Source organism: Ranitomeya imitator, chromosome 6, assembly GCF_032444005.1.
Source record: "Ranitomeya imitator isolate aRanImi1 chromosome 6, aRanImi1.pri, whole genome shotgun sequence".
Lineage (NCBI taxonomy): Eukaryota > Metazoa > Chordata > Amphibia > Anura > Dendrobatidae > Ranitomeya > Ranitomeya imitator.
The window spans coordinates 419,972,990-419,996,708 of NC_091287.1; the positions used below are offsets into that span (position 1 = coordinate 419,972,990).

At 43.7% G+C, this 23,719-nt stretch overlaps 1 protein-coding gene across 7 annotated transcripts in view; it reads left to right on the top strand.

Moving 5' to 3' along the window:
- Positions 1–23,719, top strand: part of LOC138642804 (chloride channel protein D-like) — a 320,123-nt gene that overhangs the window by 55,540 nt on the left and 240,864 nt on the right. For 6 of the 7 annotated variants that reach the window (XM_069731316.1, XM_069731317.1, XM_069731313.1 and 3 more), the window contains 5 exons: positions 1,481–1,573; positions 4,719–4,962; positions 5,847–6,041; positions 8,232–8,323; positions 12,764–12,867. In XM_069731316.1, coding sequence (XP_069587417.1) covers positions 1,481–1,573; positions 4,719–4,962; positions 5,847–6,041; positions 8,232–8,323; positions 12,764–12,867 — 728 coding nt within the window. The remainder of the gene's footprint in view (positions 1–1,480; positions 1,574–4,718; positions 4,963–5,846; positions 6,042–8,231; positions 8,324–12,763; positions 12,868–23,719) is intronic. The other variant, XM_069731315.1, reaches the window with a different exon arrangement.

The window sequence follows — 23,719 nt, forward strand, 5'->3', positions numbered from 1 at the left end:
AAATTATACTCACTTTTCCGCCGTTAATAATGCTCATGTCTCACGACAATCCCCAACTCAGCTACATCCAGTTTGTGTGGTGAGCGGTGACATCAGTGATGCGACCGTTCCCCATGCCAGCCAGAATACAGTGAGCTGAACCTGAGACTGTGGCTGCATGTGACCGACGGGGACATCATCAAGGTTACCGGCAATCACAGGCAGCGGTTCTGGTCACAGGCAGCTGGTCACAGGCAACAAACACTCTTCCCCTCGGGGAAGAGATTACATAGTAACATAGTAACATAGTTAGTAAGGCCGAAAAAAGACATTTGTCCATCCAGTTCAGCCTATATTCCATCATAATAAATCCCCAGATCTACGTCCTTCTACAGAACCTAATAATTGTATGATACAATATTGTTCTGCTCCAGGAAGACATCCAGGCCTCTCTTGAACCCCTCGACTGAGTTCGCCATCACCACCTCCTCAGGCGAGCAATTCCAGATTCTCACTGCCCTAACAGTAAAGAATCCTCTTCTATGTTGGTGGAAAAACCTTCTCTCCTCCAGACGCAAAGAATGCCCCCTTGTGCCCGTCAGATTGGAGGACACACCGGATGAGGTGATAGCTGTATTGCAGTTTGGAATTATAAAAGGCCTAATTGAGCACGGAAGGGGAAGAGTCAACCGATGAACCTGTATCAGGACAGATATATGGAAGTAGCTGAGCCAGCTTATAGCCACAACTTCCAGCATGAGCCAGACCAGTCAAGCGAAGTCTCAGCCTTGAGTAAAGACCAGGGATCTGAGAGAGAGAGACAACCACAGAAATCTAGATAATCTAAGAGAGAGAGATAGACAGAATTTGAGACCAGATAAATCGAGACAATTCAAGAGAAAGAGCCGACCAGAAAAATCCAGACTGAGAGAGAGCTAACCAGAGGAACTCAGGGACTATTTTGTAAATTATGGTACAAAGATGACCAGGAGAGCCACGCTTCACTAAACGGAGGTGACCAAAGTAAAGGCATCACTGAAGCGACTAGTCTATAAGAGACCTGCGGCCTAATGGAGTAGTACCGCTGACACCTGTTAGGGCCTGTACTGTGATTGTTACTACTCACATACTGACTAAGTGATGCCGGTTAAGAGCACGAGACTGACTGTGGTGCACTATATGCCAGGGTATTAGGACAGAGACGCCATTACTCATCATTATTGTTTATTTCTTTTTCTATGACAAGGTTTATTGTTATAATTGGTATAGCAACTTCCACCCTCAAAATGGATATACATTTCCATTGTAAAATCTTTCACTGCGTTTCAATAATTTGTCAAACCTTCTTAATTCTGTATCCTTATAATTTAAACTGTTGCATTAAAATAATAAATATTCTTTGGTCAAGTTACCACTGTGTCCTCATCTTCTGCGCTGTTGAATCCGATCACCTATTTACAATAGCCGCTTCTAATTATTATTGTAATAATTCTGATTCCAGGGCTGTGGCTGGATATGGCTTGAGCCAATTTAAGTCTGACACCTTGATGATAAATCTTCCATTCTTTACACGGTTTAGAAACTCAGCAGATAGGTAAGTACAGTTCAATTATTTAGTGTTCATGGTGGGGTGAAACTGAATCAGACCTTGGCATAATGTTAATATGAACACTGATGTATTCTGAAACAGTTTTGGTTAGGATGCCTTTTTTATAGAAGTGAGTGGATGCTCTCATATGTGTCCTGTGCCTTTTCACGTTTTAATGTTAGTTTTTGGGGCCTATAAATAAGTTTGTATTATGACATCCATAACGGTATTATTGAGTTAAAGAAAACCTGTCATCAGGATTTTATGCCCCAAACTAATGTCATGCATCTAAAGAACCTTTAATGCTTAATAAATAATTACCTTGCATGTAGAAATTTGTTTTTCTATTTGAGAAAAATCCAATGTTGAAATTGTATGTTAATGAGCTGCAAGTGCAGTGGGCAAGGCACTGCACTTACAGCTGTCCTGCCTCTCTCACAGTCCCCTACCTGCCGTCTGTCTCTGACTAACAGTTCACTCCTCTTTCAGTGACCTGGTAGGCACCATCTGTGCCTTAGACAGGGCATGCTTTGTAAGGTCCTTAGCGTACCAAATTGTGCATGTGCCACCCCAAGTGATGATGGCACTTGAGAGAGTTCTTAGTAAGTGAAGGTGTAATGCCGGCCTCTCTGCATGCCTTTGCTCTTCGCTCCTGGCAGGGACGCCGACTTACTCACTGCCCAGGCCGCCCTGTCGTGTCCCTTGTTCCAGCTCCCGCGTTCCACTCGCAGCGCGTACCACACTGCTCTCCTGGCGGTGCGCTTATGACGAGTGTGGGCCCACTCCTGGTTTCTTAAATAGACAGTCCACACAATCCTATGTATCCCCAGCCAATGCCTGGGAGGCACTTAGTTCTTAAGGCATCTCCACCTGTATGGAGATGCCAAAGCAACGATTGAGCTTTGGCTTGCTAGCTGCAAGCTTGTTGTCAGGTCCCTGGACCTGCATCTGTTCAAGTACCTGTTCCAGTCTGATCTGTATCTGTACTTTAAACCAGAAACCACACATGTGGTACCTGAGCCTGAAACCGCTCCGTCGATACCTCAATTCGAAGCCACTCTGGTGGTACGTGAACCTAAAACTGCACCTGCAGTAGCTGAGCCTGAAACCGCTCCGGAGGTACTTGAACAGGTACTTTTGCTTACTACCTTGTCCTGTCTGTAATAGCACTACTATCCTTTCCACCAGTATCCGGTCCCATCTTAGACTCAGAGAGTATGTCTACTGTTCTTCACCCGCTTTGATTTCATCCTACATTTTTGTCCCACTAACAGGAGCATCAAGGCAGATGCCCTCTCTAGGACTTTTCTACCTCCTGACCCTGTTATGCCGGGATCCTGCATGCCCCTGCTCCTCCCTCCCGACAGGGATGGCAACTTACTCACCATCCAGGCTGCCCTGTCGTGTCCCCTGCTCTGACTCCCGTGTACCTGTCTCAGAGCGCACCACACTGCTTCTCTGATGGCATGCACTCCCAGTGTCTTGAAGAGACAGCGCGCACAATCCTATGAGTCCCCACCCAATTGCAGGGGGCACTTAATGCTTAGGGCCCCTCCACCTGTAGGGAGGTGCCTGAGCAACAATTGAGGTTTGGCAGTCTGCTAGCTGCAAGCTTTTTCTCAGGTCCCTAAACCTGCATCTGTTCCAGTACCTTTTCCAGTCTAATCTGTATCTGTACTTTGAACTGTAAACCGCACCTGCGGTACCTGAGCCTGAAACCTCTCCTGCAGTACCTGTGCTTACTACCTTGTCCTGTCTGTATTAGCACTACTATCCGTTCCACTAGTATCCAGTATTATCTTGGACTCAGAGTCTGTATCTAGTGTCCTGACCCTTGGGGTCAACTGCCGCGGATTTTTCCGCAGCGGATTTGATAAATCCGCAGTGCAAAACCACTGCGGTTTTTACTGAGGATTTATCGCGTTTTCTACTGCGGATTCCGCTGCGGTTTTACATCTGCGTTTCCGCGCATTTTTTCCCGCAACATGGGCACAGCGTTTTTGGTTTCCCATAGGTTTACATTGTACTGTAAACTCATGGGAAACTGCTGCGGATCCGCAGCAAAATCCGCAACGTGTGCACATACCCTCAGGCAGGAGGCAGTTGGAGGGCGGAAATAGATTGAAAGGCGGAAGAACTGTAAGTGCACTGCATACCCACTGCACTTGTGACTCATTAGCATAAAATTTCAACACTGGATTTCTCTAAACTGGAAAAATGGAGTGCTATAAACAGGGTAAGGATTTAATCAGTATAAGGCTACTTTCACACTAGCGTTAACTGCAATCCGTCGTTTTGCAGAAAAAACGCATCCTGCAAAAGTGCTTGCAGGATGCGTTTTTTCCCCATAGACTTGTATTGACGACGCATTGCGACGGATTGCCACACGTCGCATCCGTCGTGCGACGGATGCGTCGTGCTTTGGCGGACCTTCGGGAGCTACATGTAACGTTTTTTGCTGCCGACGGACCGCTTTTTCCGACCGCGCTCCTCCCCCACCTCCCCGCACCTCACAATGGGGCAGCGGATGCGATGAAAATCTGCATCCGCTGCACCCGTTGTGCGGCGCTTACAACGCTAGCGTCGGTAACCTCGGCCCGACGCACTGCGACGGGCCGAGCCCGACGCCAGTGTGAAAGAAGCCTTAAAGGTCGTTTACACACACATCCTTAGTTTGAGATACAAAATCCTAATGACAAGTTCCCTTTAAATCAAGGTCTTAATATCAAGTTTCTTGTATTTCAAGTTGTTGTTTTCTGTTGAGGCATCTTTATCAACTTCTCAGTGAACAATTGATCATATTACATGTAATTAATTATTTGCATGTAATTAATGAGAATGTCAAAACCAAGTTTAGAAATATCACAACATTGCCACCTGGAAAATCCTGATGTGGACAGAAGAGGATCTTTAAAAATAATTCTTTTGATTAGGATGATTCCACAATATAACAATGGTCCCTGTCCTAGAATGGAATAATATTAAAATACTATTTTGAGACATAAACAAGACAAAAGTCGATATGAATGAATCATTTCATCTCCTAGATACAAGCAGTATACTGTGTTTATGATGTGGATGAAGAGTACACTCCTTTATTGTATATTCAGCAGTTTTAGCTTACTAAGGAGCTGGCTGTTTCACTCCGCAGGCGGCAGTTTATTACAGCTGGTGCAGCAGCCGGTATCGCTTCTGTGTTTCGGGCTCCAGTTGGCGGGCTGCTCTTTGCCCTAGAAGAAGTGGCATCTTTTTGGGATATTAAGCTGGCCTGGCAGACATTCTTTTGCTGTCTAATGGCAACCTTCACCACAGAGGTTTTCTCGTCTTCATTTGGCGGATTTGTATACAGCGGTTCTTTTGGATTCTTCAAAGCAGAGCAGAGAATCTTATTCTGGGTATGTATCAACTATACACTCGAAGTGAATGAAAGAATATTAGAACTATACGGTTTTCAAGGCATTATAATTCTAGTGACATTCCTTTTTATATGTTACTTTCTATTCTGTTTCCTATATATTAAATTAAATCTGTCATCAAGTTTTTGCTCTTTAAGCTGAGAGTAGCAAGATGTTGGGCCAGAGACCCTGATTCCAGTGATATGTCACTGACTGGGCTTCATATTGTTGTTTCAATATAATCAGTGTTTTATCAATGGGATATTACCACTAAAGGACTAGTTGTCTCGTGCCATATAGTCCTCCTGCTATGAGTAGACCTCTGTGGCCGGCGATTCAGCGGCTTGCGCTGACGTCATGTCGTTAGAAAAGCAACTTCTCTTCTGCTCTGCTTTGTAGACTAGGCGTGACTGCGGATGTTATGCTGATTGACAGCTGGCTCCCCACTGCCTAACAGCTGGGAGGTGGCTGTCAATCAGCATGACGTTGGCGGTGAAACCACATTGACAGAGCAGCCCAGAAGAAGAAGAGCTGCTCTGCTGATGTTAAGCAGCTGAATTGCCGGCAGGAGCAGTTGGTGACTGCTCTGGGCTGGAGTTTGGTAGAACAGGCAGGTTGATGCTTCTGTTAGCAACTACCTGCTTGTTAGTTTTTAGGCCAATTAAAAAAAACCCTTTAAGTAATATGATAGAAAATGAATTATTTTGCCTTCATAAAGAATACAGATACTTTTATGCCCCAGCAGCATTTCATCTGTTTTGTGGAAAAAAACCTACATAGAAAGGATATCTAGGGTTATAAGGTTGCAGATCTAGATCACTGCAATGTAACATTACACAGGACAATTGTCATCGGATTAACAACTTTTCTTTATTTTTCTGAAGGTGAAAGACCTCCTGGATATGAGTGTTTTGGCCTTTATCCCCAGTATTATCATTGGCGTTCTTGGAGGCTTACTGGGCGCGTTGTTTGTGTATCTGAATGTGAAGATCAATACGTTACGGATGAAGCTTTTCAACTCAGTTTCTCACAAGTTTGTAAGAAAGCTGAGCAAGCTTCTCGAGACATTGTTTCTGATGGTAAGTAAAACAAGATCCTTCAAAAGAGATTACGTGTGTTATCAAAGTAAGGCTGCCGTCACACTAGCAGTATTTGGTCAGTATTTTACATCAGTATTTGTAGCCAAAACCAGGAGTGGAACAATTAGAGGAAAAGTATAATAGAAACATATGCACCACTTCTGCATTTATCACCCACTCCTGGTTTTGGCTTACAAGTACTGATGTAAAATACTGCTAGTGTGACGGCAGCCTTAAAGTGAACCTGTCAGGTCCCCCATCGGTTTTAGCCCAGTATATTATTGCAGGGTCAGGCTCAACAACTTAATGGGGGAATTTCAAATAGTTTTGAGGACTTGACAAATTCTCTTTACAACTAAGAAAAATTCCCACGATGAGTGTTTGGTGAGCGCTAATAGGTAAATTAGGTTACCTGTAGGTTTGTTATTGCGTTTTTCTGAGTACAGATTTTTTTTTACAGGCATTTTTATCTAATTCCTGTCTCTTTTTGGTATGTCATTTTTAATAAAGCTGCTTATTATTTAATAATTCCTTGTAATTGGTACAGTCATAGATGGACTACCTTTGTTTATAGTGCGTATTTTCCAATTCTATGGGGAAAATCTGCACATAAAACGCACCGTCCCTGCAAGAAAAATTGATATGTTGCAAATTTCAAACACACCACAGGTCAGTTTATGCAGCGTAAAAAAACCAAAACTAAATTAACGGTGGACTCATAAAAACTCACCTTGGGAACTTCACCTTAGAGATCCTAAAATGTCCTACTAGTGAATTACAGTGAATTTACTTATTAGTGAACTATAAAACTCATGGGTGCTCTCACTCAGAAGATTATTATTATTATAGTGTAACTATAAGGCCACACACACACGATCAGTATTTGGTCAGTATTTTACCTCAGTATTTGTAAACCAGGAGTGAAACAATCAAGGAAAAGTATAATAGAAACATATGCACCACTTCTGGATTCATCATCATCACTCCTGGTTTTGGCTTATAAATACTGAGGTAAAATACTGACCAAATCCTGAGGTAAAATACTGACTAAATACTGAACGTGTGAACGTGGCCTGAAAAGCACCTCTGGATCAAGGATCTGGCCAGTCCATGAATTACATGGGCGACTTGTTGGTCTCTGGGTACATACATGTAATACTTTCTTGCCACTGTGGTGGCTACAGCTGATTTAGGCCCTTGCGACTCTCAAATGGGGCATCTGCGCTGTGTTACTCCCTATTGTGGGCACCAGATCCAATGCGCTTCTGCTCATGTGACACTTCTCCTCATGGTGGGACAGAAAGAGACGCCTCCGAGGACACAAATCAGGAACAGCACAGAGCAGACAAGCCGTATGAACATGCCTGAGATTTGGATTCCTGCTGCTTGAAGTAACACAGCAAGGAGGCTGTCAGTCCAGCAGGATCAGCCAGCGCTGGGCTCGGGATAGGGCTGAGGGTACAGTGAGCACATGCAGAAGAAAAAACCCTAAACAGCTCTAAATTCAGGATTAAAGGTGGTGGTTTCACTTTTTTGAGGACATGATAATATGGAAATTGTATAATTACAGCAATACAGTCATACATTATTGGCGATAATTGCTATTGCTTTTAGTATTTTTTTAAAGGGAATCTGTCAAGATATTTTTTGCTATGTAATCTGAGAGCAGCAAGGTGCAGGGACAGAGACCCTGATTCCAGCGATTTGTCACTTGGCTGCTTGCTGCAGTTCTGATAAAATTACTGTCTGAATGCTGAGCTTTGTGAATGCTGAGCTTTGTGTATCCCCGCCCACACCACTGATTTGCAGTATTCTGTGTACACTCTATATAGGCAGAAAAATGATAATCAGTGGTGGGGGCGGAGTTATACAGAGCTCATGAATATGGAGGACTACACAGCACAAGACATCAAGTCCGGTAGTGATAATTTCCTGCGGATGAAACACTGATTTTATTGGAACGATAACAAGCAGCCCAGTAGTGATACATCGCTGGAATCTGTGTCTTTGCTGATAAAATAGCGAAAACCTGCTGACAGATTCCTTTAATATCAGCTGAAAAAATAATGTAGCCACTTATATGTCACTACGAGACACAATTTATTAAAATAGACATCTTTGCTGTATCGTTGTAGTGTAGTGCACGTTATATTATACAATGGGCTTTAATCCTTCTATCTATCATTCTAGGCAGTAACACTGACTATAACGGTCTATGTGCCATATTTCTTCCCATGCACATCAGACCCTACCAAGTCTCATCTCACAAACTCATCTCATGGGTACGTATGTATATTAATTACGGTATATATTAATTGCCTATAAATATTTTATCAATACAGTACGCGAAAAAAAGAAATCTGTAAGGGAACAGTTCAGATGACTCGACTTCAAAATGCATTCGGACTGGTCAGTTTGAGCCACAGATTGGGTAAACTGTTGGTGAATAATTAACCTTTTTTTCACTACACTCAACACTGAAAGGCATTTATTTTGTCTTATAATAATTAAAATATTAAAACATATTTTCTTTTAGCTTTATTAAATGAAAAAGTAAAGTGAAAAAGAAGATATATAGTATCCCTGTAATCGACACATTTACAATAGCAACAAAATAAACCTGTCGCTGTCATCTTATTCTCAGCAGTGTTTGTAAAGGTGCAATACCAAATCTGACCACTCGAGGGCATCATTTGATAGCTTTTGACACTGTTGTGCACATTTGTTAACATTCAGGATTTTAGAGGAATACATTTACAGAAATTAGTGTTTGAGTATAAGATTTGTGATTAAACATTTTTAACGAATCCTGAAAAACATCATTACTGGCCACTGTAGGAAGAGATTTATTGTGTATCTTTCCTAATTTTCTTAAATAATTAATTTTAAGTTTCCCATTGCACTATTTTCAGTGCTAGTAGATGCATTTTCTGTAATTGAAACTGATAACAATAACCCCTTAGGGATCTGGCTATTTGGGTCCTTTGGGAATTAATGTTTTTTTTTTTATTGGTGTTTTCGGATAGCAATATGATGTAGAAGTATTAGGGCTTATTTTTTGCTGAACAAGTTGTATTTTTTAAGTCATCATTTTTGAGTACAAACAACTTATTTATAACATTAAATTAATTAACTCTTTCTTGGGAGATATGTAAAAAGCCATATACTATTTGTTTTTACACTTAAAATTCACCAGTGTTCACTGTGCGCCTGCAAAATCCATGCTTTTAGCGCTCATTTAGAAGTCAGATTTTCATGCACAAGTGCTGTCCATGTTTTCCATGAGGCCCATTTAAAATTGAGGAGACATGCCTGAATTTGATCCAAGGGTTGGATCAAAATCGATAATATAAGTCATTGGGTCTTTGAAAAAATTGAACCGCAACTCAGGTGACATCCGAGTGTGGTCTGATTTTCATGGACAGTCAGAAAGGAAAAGATGGAGAAACTTTTTTTTATGTCTCCATGTACGAGTACAATGGAAGACACTTGTACCACACTCTGATCAAACTCCGATGAAAATAACCAGTCAGTTTTTATCGTACGTGAGAAAAACTGATGTTTGAATGAGGTCTTAAAATGAGGGTCAGTTTTTATGTTATATTACATTGATGACAGGCGTATTATTCAGTAGGAACAGGGACATGAGCCTGAGCATATGATATATAACATATAATATATATTGTGTATATATATATATATCTATATATATCTCTCGATAGAGAGAAAATGTGACCGGCACTGAAAAGCTGTGTATCAAAACAATTTACATGTGATCTTACATGGAGTGGACTCTACTGGCCTCTGATGAGATCCAGGTGGTGCTCTGCATACAGAATCCAGGAATCAAAGTGAGCAGGTATAAGAAAGAAATGCGGCACTCGCCATCTGTCTTCAGCTAAAAATGTCCACATGGACCCGTAGAAGCGCCTGTGCGCGAAACGGCCGTCGTCCTCCCCTGTCACTCCCCTGCTCCCTCGTATACTCCTGTCGATGCCGCATCATGTTTGTGAAGGCTTAAGTGCTAAATAAAGGACATTTTTAGCTGTAGACAGATAGTGAGTGCCGCATTTCTTTCTTATACCTGCTCACTATATATATATATATATATATATATATATATATATGATATGTAATATAACATATAATATGTTCATATGAGCCTGAACATTGACTCTTGTTGTAGGTTGTATTGATGTTTGTTGATTTGTTGAATGGCTGTTGATTATCTATTGTATCAGTCCCTGTGGCTTATTGTTCTACTATCCTTGAGGAACAAAGGCACAGGTTAATTGAACAATTGGTGTTTGTTAATTTGGTGAATACTTGCTGACTACCTGCAGCTTGTTGTTCTGCACACATATAAGGACAAAATATGCAGGTTAATTGAACACTTTAACAAAGAGGAATTATTTCCTCCCACCTCCCCCCAAACCTGTGGATAATACCCTGAAGGACAGCTGTGGGTATAAAAAGGGCCTCTCCTTCTACAGAGAGACTCTACAGGACAGCAGCCATTGAACCATGGCACCAACTGGAGAAATACAGATCTGCTCCATTGACCATCACTGAACCCTCAAAGACTTTTGTAGAACCCAGGTTGGGACAAACAGGTCACCTGGCCATGTACCTCAATCTACTCTGTCAGCTTCCTAAGCTTGCTGCTACCAGCTCTTTGTCGGTGCTCACCAAAGACAGACTGCCAGTGGTTGAGGTAGTTGGCCCTGGGAGTCGCAAATGTTCTCATTCCCGGCGAGCCAGCAAAAGAGTGAGACTGTCATTTGCACCATCTTATGTAATTGCTGGGACTGTACTATAATGTTGTAGACTGTTTGTGATCCAATAAATTATTGCCATAGTGTGTTGCTCTTACCTTTTGTTTGTCCATGCGGACTTTCTAAAGACAGCCAGGCCAACGGACTAGAGCACCCACTGACCCTCGTGTCTCCACACTTGGTGACAGCAGTAGGATACTACAATGCCCAGCTGATCCAGGGGAGGTGCAGGGGACTAGTGTTTGTAAACACCATCAAAGGACTCCACAACCACGGAGGCAGATAGACCCTCCCAGCAGAACATAGGTGAGGCATACATTGCAGATTTTGGATGCCACCACGTCCAACTCCACCAGCTCAGCCTTGAGAAGAGGACATGGAGTGGATATACAGCCTCAAAAAGAAACGGCAACTACAGGAGTTGTGTCAGCTTTGACGGATCGAATACTGGGCCACCGACACACGTTTGGATTTGATCCAGGAATTGTTCCATTGGGATTACCAGAACGTTGATGTCGCTGAAAACTCTGCTGAGGTTGACCCAGAAGAATTAAACTGGTTGCCAGACCAAGGATCCAGTGGCAGTATGGAATCAACAACCCAGTCCAAAGCAGTCCAAATCCAGAAGTTGTTGGCCACATTGGGTAGTTTTCAATTTTACCATTTTGGGCAACATATTACTTTTTGATCACTTTTTTGGGAAGAGAGAGAGGGGAAGGGGCAAAGGATCAACACAACTAGAAACTTTTTTTCAATTGTTTTATATTTTTCTGCAATGTTCAGCATGCACTATAATTACAACATCTTTCTGCGTGTCTGCACGCTTGTGGAGATAGACAATTTGTATATTTTTTAATCGTTTACTTCTTTTAAGCAGGTCTATTACCATCTTCTGGGAGTCATAACATTTTTTTTTTCACTTAGGTAATCACTGCACTACTACTATAGTGCAGTGTATTATACCAACCTGTCAGAATTCTACTGACAGTCAGCATGTTAGATTTTGCCTTTAGCGAAACCTAAAAGGTTGATATAATTAGCAGAATGAGAGACCATTGTTAGGCCACTTGGTGTTATAATAATGTTTAGGTACCCTACGATCTTGCTGCGGGGTGCCAGTAGGTGACAAATTATTTGGATGATGTGATCATTATTGGGTGCGGAATCTTAGGAAGTAACTGAGTCACTCTGGACTTTCTACAGTGCTCACTCACCGCTGCTGTTTTTCCTATAGAAAGACTTATGGGATGATGCATATTAAAAAGCTAAAAAAAGAAGAAATGTCCAGCTTCACCGAATCCATAAAAAAGAGTTTTCTTTATTCACAAACTTTAAACATGGAGGATACAGACTTTAGCACGAACCATATAGGTAGGAATCTCAACGCGTTTCTGGAGACTAAGCTCCCTTAATCATGGTCATGATTAAGCAGCGAAAGGGTGGAGTCGGTGCCTGAACCTGTAGCAGGACATACGTGTGGTGCAGTGAAGTTGGCTTATAGCCGCCGAGTGACTGGATACAAGTGAAGAATGGAGTGACCAGAAGGAGTGGAGAGCCAAATGACCAGACCTGACATTGTCTGCTTGTCAGGTGATCCCATTGGTGCCGTTTTTTTAAATTCTGCATATTTAAGTCAGCAACTTAGCTCCGACTCTGTATTTTTGTGGTATTTCCTGATGAAAAAGTCACTTGGACTTTGAAACATGTTGAATAAACCACTTCTCTTTGTGTGAAATACGTCTGGACATACGATTATTCAGTAGCACAGATTAAATCCACATTAACCTCTTCATTTACCTACGTAAGTGAAGGGGGAAAGTTACAGATTTTATGATGGATTAAAGTCACACCTTTGTCCCTGTATATGTTTTTCCTAATACGTGTAGTGTGAATTAGCTGGTTAGATACTGAAAATGAAAATTCAATATTCTGTGTCTTCTCTTTAAGTAGTACTCCTGAAGTGTGGGATGCCTCAGAATATAATTGTCCAGAAGGGTCCATGGTTCCTGGATCAGATGAGTTTCCAAATTCAAATCATACAATTAATCAAGGTAATTAAATTTCTGCAGAAAATATTATGTTGAGAGGAAGTGTCATCCCTTAATATAATGCTTTGAAAATTAGATCCCTAAAGTGATCCTCAGAGTAATTTATTATGCAAATTAGTACCTCTCCTAGGTGGTATTTTATTCTGGAAGTAAGCTAATTTGCATAGTTTTGTTACATTTCTGTTTGAACCTGCTCACACAAGTTCTGCTTCTATTGTTAGCCCATGCCACTCTTACAATGTGTACAGTGCTGAGTGACACAAGTTTGTTCCAGGCAAGAACATTTCCATAGCTGGAATTTGCCTGGCCACCTGGCCAGGGTGTCAGTATGCATTTGCAGAGTAGCTAATTAACAGTTTTAATTAGCTCTTTCCTGTGAGATCTGGGCAAAGCCACACCCTATTTAAACTTCCACAATTTGCTCAGAGTTACCAGTGATCCATGTATTCTGACCCTGGTAAGCTGTCTGGTATCACTCTACTGCCTGACTTTGATTCTTCCGCCCCTTGCAGACATTGGACCAACGTAACCCTTTGTTTGCTTACCAACTCTGACTCTGACTTTATCCATCTGGTTTTAAGATAACAAGGCAATCCTTCTTTGTCAGCTCACTCCACACTCTGGCCTCTACTCTATAGATTGAACCCAGTGAACCTCTTATAAGTGTAATGTGGTGCAGGGCAGTAGACGTGAGCGAATTACTAGTCTTCCACGCCTCACCACTGTACATGAAAATAGGGGTCCTGGCTAGGTGTGTGTGCCGCATGTTGCCGTTGTATATGGCAGGCCAGGACCAGATGTTACAAAAGTGAGTGAGGGAGACCAAAGTCCAACAAAAAACTTCTTTTTACCAAACAGTAAGTTGTTAAATAATACAAAGTGAAGTCACTTGCGGGGGCGTGGCTCTTCTCTGCTCTCTTGTTCTCTCTTTAAAATGTGCACTGACCATGTGCTCTCTTGCTGGCTTGCTATTAACTGAGAAGAACATTGTGCAATGACAAGATCCTACTGAGAATTTAGGATTAAAATACATTTTAGTTTCGGACCACCCCTTTAATAGTTTAATATAATTGGATAGAATGCCGGGCTGGGACAAAGTATTTTGGTGCCCTAGGCAGATGAAGCCAATGGTGACCACCCCCCACTCCAAAGGAATGGCTCAGATACTAAGGTAACAGGACCCCTAATGCACATCCCCATTTCACCTCCGATGGTTAGTTAGCTGTCATGGGGCTACTGCGACATTGAGATTCCAGAGAACCGCAGCGCTCTGGGCCTCATTCACACATGATGAACAGAAGCTCTTCTCCTGAATTCTGATCTGGCTGTCTTGTGCCAGCAGGGCAGGAGTTAAATCTTGTTGCTGAAGTTGCTGAGAGCTGGTCTCTCAGCTGAATTGGTTTTTGTAATCTCTTCTTCTGTATAGACTCAGCTTTGACTACAACTGTTGTCAGTGATCAGTTCTGCTACCTGGAGTGAAGTGGGAAGGAGCATGGTGTTTGGAGCTTGGAGGTTTATCTACAGAGATTGATGTCTGCTGTTTTGGTTGCATGTTAAATCTGTTTTCCTTCCTAGTCCCCCCCTCTTCCCTTCTCTGTGTTTCCTCTGTGGCTGTGTGAGCATTTGGTGAGTTTGAGATTTTTGTTACCTTGTCTGCATACCCTGTTTACTTGTCATATTAATACACTGGTGCAGTCCTCCTCCCTGGGGGGGAGACGGGGCCACTGATAGGGCCTGCACAGGAGACAGGGATACGCTGGCGGCTCAGGCCTCCTAACCATTATAGGTACCCTTGAGATAAGGGAAAGCCAGGGCCCCTTTATTGTGGCAGGGACAGGTGCGGGTCCCAGTATGCCGTCCTGCCTCTTTATCGCCATAAACGGCGTGACATTAGCAAACTCTGATGACCACTTCCACTAGAATTGTTACCTTTTTCATACAAAAAATGCTATCAAAAGTTAAAAAAGTGGTGTACTTTAGGGATGTGGCTTAACAAGAAGTGCAATTTCAAGATTGGATATAGAATCAATCATTTTTTCTGCCCATTTACAAAATACAGGGGAAAAATGGCAATATTCATCCCTGACATTCATCCCTGACATTCTATATTTTAAGTGTAGAACCCAAGGATAGTTAAGGAAACTAATAAAGCGTAACTATAATCAAGGTTGTTTGGTTTCAATGAAGGTGTCTAATAAACAGACCCCCATTAGAAATTAAGGGATACGTCTGATCGTTACGGTGTCTGTCATGCGACAAATACAGCTTGCACAAAACTGATTGTGTTCGGCTGATGTATTCCAGTTCTGGTGACATATTCATGTAGTGATGATGATTGTGGTGATATATGTAATCACCAGAACCATCATCAGTACATGAATACAAAGCAAAAATCATCATCAGTATATAATTAGAGCACCAGAGCCATCAATAGTACATGAATATGGCACCAGAAATATCATCAGTAAATAAATACAACCACCCGCAGTACATAAATGTCACGAGAACCATCATCAGTACATGAATACGTCACCAGAACCACCATCAGTAAATGAATAGTCACCAGAACCACCATTTTTACATGAATGCATCACTAGATCCACCATCAATACATGAATACATCAACAAACCCACCATCAGTACCTGACTACATCACCAGAACACCAGTAAATTAATATGTTACCAAGACCTTTATCAGAACATGAATGTCACATGAATACATAACCAGAACCAAGAGTACTTGAATACAAGAGCCAAGCTTGCTACAACAGTCAATTGAACTATCAAGTCAGCCCCATAAACAATTGCATTGCATGAATCTACAACCCTACAACACCCAGTATGTCCTTAACAATGCTAAGGAGATACTGGGAGTTCTTATTAGCATGCCATCATCAGACTACGTACCATACAGGAACCACAGTATTGATGAGAATTAGTCAGTATCAAAATTAACATTTACATTCAGGTACCTTATAGATTATAACTTACAGTCATCTTTTTCTTATAATCTCCATCTTGGATAGTTGCCATGATGACTTATCAGATCCACAGCTGTTCTCTGCAGACCTCCCTCTTCTCTTGTCTTTTACAGCAAACCCCGACACAGTACCCTTAAAAATACGAGTGTTATTAAAATGCCCTCTGCATAAAAATATCAATTCATATTATGACCCTAAGTAAGCCTCCTATGGTATATGGCCTCTACACTGTCTACCATTAGCAGCTATACCGCCACACCATCTGCCCTTATGAATCATGACTGTTCCCTCTTTCGTTTTCCATTACACTTTCTATATCTCAACACTGTCCCCCCACCATGCCAATCCCTCCCCATATTGTGCCTCCATTTCACACTGTCACCTCTCCATATCCATTATGTGCCCCTTTTCACATTATGCCCTCATATTGCCCACTATGCTTCCCTCTTCAAACTGTAACCACTCCTCACACTGTCCCCCTACACAGCCGCCCATATGGTATGCTATCCACAACAATCCCTCAATATATAGTATAGTCACCACCACAGACCCCCATATATAGTATGATGTCCACCACAAACCACTATAAAAAGTGTGATATCCAAAACAGCCCCCTGTATACTATGATGATTCCCACAACACACCATACAGTATTACGGTGCACAAACAACACCCTAAACAGTATGATATTCATCGCCTGCCCCTATCCAGTATGGTCACCACAGCCCCCGAGTATAATGACCTCTATAACTCCATATACAGTATGGTCACCACAGCTCCTCGTATACTTTGCTGTCATCCCTTCACAGCACCTCATTTCATAGCTCAAACACATCCTCTCATTTTATTGCCCCCCCCAGAGTCCCTCATTTCATGCCCCCTGTACTACCTCTCATCTCATACCTCCCTCATTTTATGCTCCCTGCACAGCTTCTCATTTTATTCCCCCTCTACACAGCCCCTCAGTTTATTCCTCCATCTGCACAGCCTCTCAGTTTATTCCTCCATCTGCACAGCCTCTCAGTTTATTACACCGCATCTGCACAGCCCCATATTTTATCCTCGCTCTGCACAGCCCTTCAGTTTATTCCCCCATCTACACAGCCCCCCAGTTTATTCTCCCCATCTTCAAAACCCCTCTGTTTATTCCTCCCATCTGCACAGCCCCTCAGTTTACTTCCCCCTCTGCACAGACCCTCAGATTATTCTCCCTCTGCACAGCCCCTTATTTTATTCCCTCATCTGCACAGCCCCTCAGTTTATTCTCCTCCATCTGCACAACCTGTCAGTTTATTCCCCCATCTTCACAGCCCCTCAGTTTGCTTCCCCATCTGCGCAGCCCCTGATTTTATTCCCCTTCCTCTGCACCGCCCCTCAGCTTATTCCCCCTCCACATAGCTCCTCAGTTTATTCCTTCCTCTACACAGCCCTTCAGTTTATTAACCCCATCTGCATAGCCCCTAATTTTATTCCTCCCATCAGCACAACCCCATCCCCATTTTAATTCCACTGATCTACACAACCCCTCATTTTATTCCCACCATCAGCACAGCCCCTCCCCTCATTTTAATTCCCCACCAGCTGCACAGCTCCTCATTTTATTTCCCCCATTTGCATAGCCATCCCCTCATTTTATGCCCCCTCGCACAGTAATATAAGAACAAAAAAAGAAGGTCATACATAATCTTGGCTTCCTTTCACCGTCTCCTCTTCTGTTGAATGCAGAAGTGGATGCTGGACAGCGTGATGACATCACTGCACTGCACCATCCAATGTCCCCTGTGTGGCCTGTATCTTGCTGGAGATCCCGTCGGAGCAGGGGAGATGACAGCTCCTCTGCTCCTGACCCGGGCGGCGCACACAGCAATTGTAATCACATCTGACAGATGCAAATACAATTGAGTGCAGGTTGGGAGGAACAGCTTGGGCGCAGGACAGAGAGAGGGATGAGTGGTGTCAGTGACTGACACCGCTCACCTCCATGCCTGCGCCTTGGCCATCAGGGTGCTGAATGTCTATAGCCACAGGAACATTTCCGACAACCACAGACATTCAACATTTTTTTATAGTGTGCCCCCATCAGGTGGGCAGGAAGTGGTGCCCTAGGCAGGTGCCTTCCCTGCCTACCCTGTCATGATTCCAATGGCAGGGAATCACAAAAGGACAAGCACCAACGAGCTCTAGGGTGATGGAACCTGAGCTGACCGCAACCCTAAACCTGAACACACAAATAACAATAGCCGGGGAACGTGCCTACGTTGATCCTAGACGTCTCGCACCAGCCGAAGATCTAACTTCTCCTATTAGAAGAAACACAGACCTCTCTTGCCTCCAGAGAAATACCCCACAGAAATAGCAGCCCCCCACATATAATGACGGTGAAATGAGAGGAAGGCACATACACAGTATGAAATCAGATTCAGCAAAATGAGGCCCGCTAAAACTAGATAGCAGAGAATACAAAAGTAAACTGCGCGGTCAGCAAAAAACCCTTCAAAAAACCATCCTGTAATTACTTGAACTCATGTTCCAACTCATGGAACATGAGGAGCAATTACAGCCCGCTAGAGCAACCAGCAGCAAAGAAACAATTATATGCAAGCTGGACAAGACAAAAATAAATCAAAACGTGGAACAAGAAAATCAAAAACTTAGCTTGTCCTGAAGATTACTGAAGCCAGAAGCTGAGGTAACAAAACACTCTGATAACCTTGATAGCCGGCGGGGAAATGACAAGAAAGCCCGGTTAAATAGGAAACTCCCAAATCCTAATAGAACAGGTGGACACCAGAGACAGCAGAACACAAATCACCCAGTACCATCAGTAACCACCAGAGGGAGCCCAAAAACAGAACTCACAACAGTACCCCCCCCTTGAGGAGGGGTCACCGAACCCTCACGAGAACCACCAGGGCGACCAGGATGAGCCCTATGAAAAGCGCGGACCAAATCATCAGCATGAACATCAGAGGCAACCACCCAAGAATTATCCTCCTGACCATAACCCTTCCACTTGACCAAATATTGGAGTTTCCGTCTGGAAACACGAGAATCCAAGATCTTCTCCACAACATACTCCAATTCTCCCTCCACCAGCACCGGAGCAGGAGGCTCAGGCGAAGGAACAACAGGTACCTCATACCTCCGCAACAACGACCGATGGAACACATTATGAATAGCAAACGATGCCGGGAGATCCAAACGAAACGACACAGGGTTAAGAATTTCCAAGATCCTATAAGGACCGATGAACCGAGGCTTGAACTTAGGAAAAGAGACCTTCATAGGAACAAAACGAGAAGACAACCACACCAAGTCCCCAACACGAAGTCGAGGACCCACGCGGCGACGGCGATTAGCAAACTGCTGAGCCTTCTCCTGGGACAACTTCAAATTGTCCACCACATGACTCCAAATCTGATGCAACCTATCCATCACCATGTCCACTCCAGGACAATCAGAAGGCTCCACCTGACCAGAGGAAAAACGAGGATGAAACCCCGAATTACAAAAGAAAGGAGAAACCAAGGTAGCAGAACTAGCCCGATTATTAAGGGCAAACTCGGCCAGCGGCAAAAAGGTAACCCAGTCATCCTGATCAGCAGAAACAAAACACCTCAAATAAGTTTCCAAGGTCTGATTAGTTCGCTCCGTCTGGCCATTCGTCTGAGGGTGGAATGCAGACGAAAAGGACAAATCAATGGCCATCTTAGCACAGAACGTCCGCCAAAATCTAGACACAAACTGGGATCCCCTGTCAGAAACGATGTTCTCCGGAATCCCATGCAAACGAACCACGTTCTGGAAAAACAGAGGGACCAACTCAGAGGAGGAAGGCAACTTAGGCAAGGGTACAAGATGAACCATTTTAGAAAAGCGGTCACACACAACCCAGATGACGGACATTTTTTGAGAGACAGGGAGATCCGAAATAAAGTCCATGGAAATGTGCGTCCAAGGCCTCTTCGGGATAGGCAAAGGTGACAACAATCCACTGGCTCGAGAACAGCAAGGCTTAGCCCGAGCACAAACCTCACAAGACTGCACAAAAGAACGCACATCCCTAGACAAGGAAGGCCACCAAAAAGACCTGGCCACCAAGTCTCTAGTACCAAATATTCCAGGATGACCTGCCAACGCAGAAGAATGGACCTCAGAGATGACTCTACTGGTCCAGCTATCCGGAACAAACAGTCTCTCAGGCGGACAACGATCAGGTTTACCCGCCTGAAACTCCTGCAAAGCACGTCGCAAGTCTGGGAATACGGCCGACAAAATCACCCCATCCCTAAGGATACCAGTGGGCTCAGAATTTCCAGGGGAGTCAGGCACAAAACTCCTAGAAAGAGCATCCGCCTTCACATTCTTTGAACCTGGCAGGTATGAAACCACAAAATTGAAACGAGAGAAAAACAGTGACCAACGAGCCTGTCTAGGATTCAGACGCCTGGCAGACTCAAGGTAAATCAGATTTTTGTGATCAGTCAAGACCACCACACGATGTCTAGCACCCTCCAGCCAATGACGCCACTCCTCAAATGCCCACTTCATGGCCAAAAGTTCCCGATTACCCACATCATAATTCCGCTCAGCGGGCGAAAATTTTCTAGAAAAGAATGCACATGGCTTCATCACCGAGCAATCGGAGCTTCTCTGTGACAAAACCGCCCCCGCTCCAATCTCGGAAGCATCAACCTCAACTTGGAAAGGAAGCGAAACATCAGGCTGACGCAACACAGGAGCAGAAGAAAACCGGCGCTTAAGTTCCTGAAAGGCCTCCACAGCCGCAGGAGACCAATCAGCAACATCAGCACCCTTCTTAGTCAAATCCGTCAAAGGCTTAACAACACTAGAAAAATTAGTTATAAAATGACGATAGAAATTAGCAAAGCCCAAGAACTTCTGCAAACTCTTAAGAGATGCAGGCTGCGTCCAGTCACAAATAGCCCGAACCTTGACGGGATCCATCTCAATAGTAGAAGGGGAAAAAATATACCCCAAGAAAGAAATCTTCTGGACTCCAAAGAGACACTTTGAGCCCTTTACAAACAAGGAATTAGCCCGCAGGACCTGAAACACCTTCCTGACCTGCTGAACATGAGACTCCCAGTCATCAGAAAAAACCAAAATATCATCCAAATACACAATCATAAATTTATCCAGATATTCACGGAAAATATCGTGCATAAAGGACTGGAAGACTGAAGGAGCATTAGAAAGTCCGAAAGGCATTACCAAATACTCAAAATGGCCCTCAGGCGTATTAAATGCGGTTTTCCACTCATCACCTTGCTTCATTCGTATAAGATTATACGCACCCCGGAGATCGATCTTAAGGTACCTTCACACATAACGATATTGTTAACGATATCGTTGCTATTTGTGACGTAGCAACGATATCGTTAATGAAATCGTTCTGTGTGACAGCGACCAACGATCAGGCCCCTGCTGGGAGATCGTTGGTCGCTGAACAAAGTCCAGAACTTTATTTCGTCGCTGGACTCCCTGGAGACATCGCTGGATCGGCGGGTGTGACACCGATCCAGCGATGTCTTCACTGGTAACCAGGGTAAACATCGGGTAACTAAGCGCAGGGCCGCGCTTAGTAACCCGATGTTTACCCTGGTTACCATGCTAAAAGTAAAAAAAAACAAAACACTAGATACTTACCTAACGCTGTCTGTCCTCCAGCGCTGTGCTCTGCACTCCTCCTGTACTGTCTGTGAGCCGGAAAGCAGAGCGGTGACGTCACCGCTCTGCTTTCCGGCTCACAGACAGTACAGGAGGAGAGCAGAGAAGCAGAGCACAGCGCTGGAGGACAGACAGCGGTAGGCAAGTATCTAGTGTTTGTTTTTTTTTACTTTTAGCATGGTATCCAGGGTAAACATCGGGTTACTAAGCGCGGCCCTGCGCTTAGTAACCCGATGTTTACCCTGGTTACCGGCATCGTTGGTCGCTGGAGAGCGGTCTGTGTGACAGCTCTCCAGCGACCAAACAGCGACGCTGCAGCGATCCAAATCGTTGTCGGTATCGCTGCAGCGTCGCTTAGTGTGAAGGGGCCTTTAGTGAACCATCTAGCCCCCTTAATGCGAGCAAACAAATCAGTCAACAAAGGCAAAGGATACTGATATTTTACGGTAATCTTATTCAAAAGACGATAATCTATACAAGGTCTCAAGGACCCATCTTTCTTGGCCACGAAAAAAAAACCTGCTCCCAAAGGGGACGAAGATGGCCGGATATGTCCCTTTTCCAAGGACTCCTTAACATAATCCCGCATAGCAGTATGCTCTGGCACTGACAGATTGAACAAACGACCTTTAGGAAATTTACTACCAGGAATTAAATCTATAGCACAATCGCAATCCCTATGAGGAGGAAGCGAACTGAGCTTAGGCTCCTCAAAAACATCCCGATAATCCGACAAAAATACAGGAACATCAGAAGGAGTAGATGAAGCGATAGAAATCGGAGGTGCATCATCATGAACCCCCTGACATCCCCAGCTTAACACAGACATTGTTTTCCAGTCAAGGACTGGATTATGAGTTTGTAACCATGGCAGACCAAGCACTAGAACATCATGTAAATTATACAACACCAGGAAGCGAATCACCTCCTGATGAACGGGAGTCATACGCATGGTCACTTGTGTCCAGTACTGAGGTTTATTCATAGCCAAAGGTATAGAGTCAATTCCCTTCAAAGGAATAGGGACTTCCAGAGGCTCAAGACTAAACCCACATCGCTTGGCAAATGACCAATCCATAAGACTCAGGGCAGCGCCTGAATCTACATAGGCATCGACGGAAATGGATGATAATGAGCAAATCAGAGTCACAGACAGAATGAACTTAGACTGTAACGTACTAATGGCAACAGACTTATCAACCTTTTTTGTGCGTTTAGAGCATGCTGATATAACATGAGCTGAATCACCACAATAAAAGCACAACCCATTTTTCCGCCTATTGTTTTGCCGTTCACTTCTAGACTGAACTCTATCACATTGCATTGTCTCAAGTGCCTGTTCAGAAGACACCGCCAAATGGTGCACAGGTTTGCGCTCCCGTAAACGCCGATCAATCTGAATAGCCATAGTCATAGACTCATTCAGACCCGTACGCGCAGGGAACCCCACCATAACATCTTTAATGGCCTCAGAAAGGCCATCTCTGAACTTTGCAGCCAGGGCGCACTCTGTTGTGAATTCTGTGGCTGAGTTCACTTCTGTGGTCACAAGTGGTATTGCAGTCTCTGGGCTTCCTCCCTCAGGTGTTTTGGTGAGCTCGTTGGCTGCTTTGCTATTTAGCTCCACCTGAGTCTGTCTTCCTTGCTCCTTGTCAATGTTCCAGTGTTGGATCTGAGCTACTGCATCTTTCCTTGGGCCTGCTGCTCTGCTAGATAAGTGCTTCTAGTTTGTTTTCTGTTTTTTCTGTCCAGCTTGCTATTAACTTTTGCTGGAAGCTCTGAGAAGCAAAGGGGTGCACCGCCGTGCTGTTAGTTCGGCACGGTGGGTCTTTTTGCCCCTTTGCGTGGTTTTCGTTTTAGGGTTTTTTGTAGACTGCATAGTTCTCTTTGCTATCCTCGCTCTGTCTAGAATATCGGGCCTCACTTTGCTGAATCTATTTCATTCCTACGTTTGTCTTTTCATCTTGCTAACAGTCATTATATGTGGGGGGCTGCCTATTCCTTTGGGGTATTTCTCTGAGGTAAGTCAGGCTTGTATTTCTATCTTCAGGCTAGTCAGCTCCTCAGGCAGTGCCGAGTTGCATAGGTAGTTATAGGCGCAATCCACTGCTGCTTATAGTTGTGTGAGGATAGATCAGGTACTGCAGTCTACAGAGATTCCACGTCTCAGAGCTCGTCCTATT